This window comes from Olea europaea, chromosome 12 (assembly GCF_002742605.1).
Source record: "Olea europaea var. sylvestris chromosome 12, O_europaea_v1, whole genome shotgun sequence".
Classification (NCBI taxonomy): domain Eukaryota; kingdom Viridiplantae; phylum Streptophyta; class Magnoliopsida; order Lamiales; family Oleaceae; genus Olea; species Olea europaea.
In genome coordinates, this window is record NC_036248.1 from 22,954,228 (window position 1) to 22,955,690 (window position 1,463).

General features: G+C 37.8%; 1 protein-coding gene across 1 annotated transcript; it reads right to left on the reverse strand.

Annotated features, from left to right (window-relative positions):
- Positions 1 to 293: 293 nt before the first annotated feature.
- On the reverse strand, positions 294 to 953 carry LOC111406801 (probable inactive receptor kinase At4g23740). The gene is made up of 4 exons (XM_023036172.1): positions 622 to 953; positions 527 to 539; positions 449 to 463; positions 294 to 359 (listed from the first exon to the last, which is right to left on the reverse strand). The coding sequence occupies exons 1-4, from the start codon at positions 951 to 953 to the stop codon at positions 294 to 296; spliced, it is 426 nt and encodes a 141-aa protein (XP_022891940.1).
- Positions 954 to 1,463: the final 510 nt, after the last annotated feature.

Here is a 1,463-nt window from a genome sequence, read left to right on the forward strand (position 1 = left end):
GTCTTTTCTCATGTATTTCACCATGTCCATCGGTGTTACCTACAATTCACAAATATAATAAAATTAAGTCACAATTCAATCATTTTATTCATAATTAAGTCATGCTTGTGACCTAAATAAGTGTGCAAAATCACACTTATTAGACAACTCCTGGGAAATTACAGAAAGCTGTAAAAAATTTCTTCTCAAAAAGTCACTTTCACACAAGCCCAAAAGTAAGGACAAACTCTATTATCTTGTATAATTTGATTACGAAACCTTTGAGGTACAAAATCTAGCCCACAAACTCAGCATCAGCAATAAAATTCTTCCTTGTCAACTAAATTGAAAGAGGTAACCAAAGGCACTCCATTCTGTTGCTGAATCAAAAGACTCAATGGAGATTATCTTAAAATTCATCAACAAAAATGCTTTACCACTGAGTTACTGGCATTGGAAAGTTATTCACCAAGAGAAAGAAGACCTGGAAATTTTATATTCTGAAAAGAGAATTGATCAATATAGGAAAGAAGACAAACCCACCTACGCCATCACCTAATCTGGTAACAGTATAGGCAATGAACCTCCTATTCTTGTTTCAGCTAGTTGTCACTGATATCCTCTAACATTCTTACTACATACATTTTCAGTCTATGACCGGGAACACTGTCAACACAAAGCAACGCTATTTGCAAAAACTTCACCATTTCCTCCTCGATGTTTTGATACCTCAACAACTCTATATCGAACACTTCTGCAGTCAATTCCTCATGACGAACAACAGAAGCAACCCAGCTAACTAGCTGAATGGCCTCATTAACTTTAGTAAGAATAGTTGGCTGTCTAGTAAGAAGTTCAAGTAGCACAACTCTGAAGCTGTAGACATCAGAAGCTTGGGACAATTTCTTGGTGTCTGCGACTTCTGGGGCCAGATACCCTGAATCAGAAAGGGAACAAGAGGGCAAATAGATCATGGAGATCTCTATTAGTGCCATAGCTGCGAATTTAAAGCATAAGACAGTAAGGGTCTTTGGGATAATTAAACGAAGAAAGGTCTCTATCTTGATAGATAGTGAGGGCACCCATAGCTTTGTAGATGAGAGGCTAGTTAGAGGATTGAATTATGCTACTGATGAAACCAGAATCAAGAAAGTCAGAGTGGCAAATGGTGATAAGCTTAAAAGTAAAGCTGTATGCCGACCATTGATATAGAGGGTACATGATTGGGAATTACAGTACAAGCTAAGAACTCCTGAGTATGGGGGCAGTGACATGGTGTTGGGAGTGAACTAGATGAGCCAGTTCGATCCAATAGTCTTTGGCTTTTGTAATGATATATCAGATTCAAGAACAATACTGAAGAGGTGGAATTAAGTAATGAAGTACCAAAACAATCATGGAGAAATTGTTCAACAGGCACTCTTGTGGTGTTGTTGGACAATTGTACACCATCAATGATGAGGAAAAAGGAAAAACACCCAGCA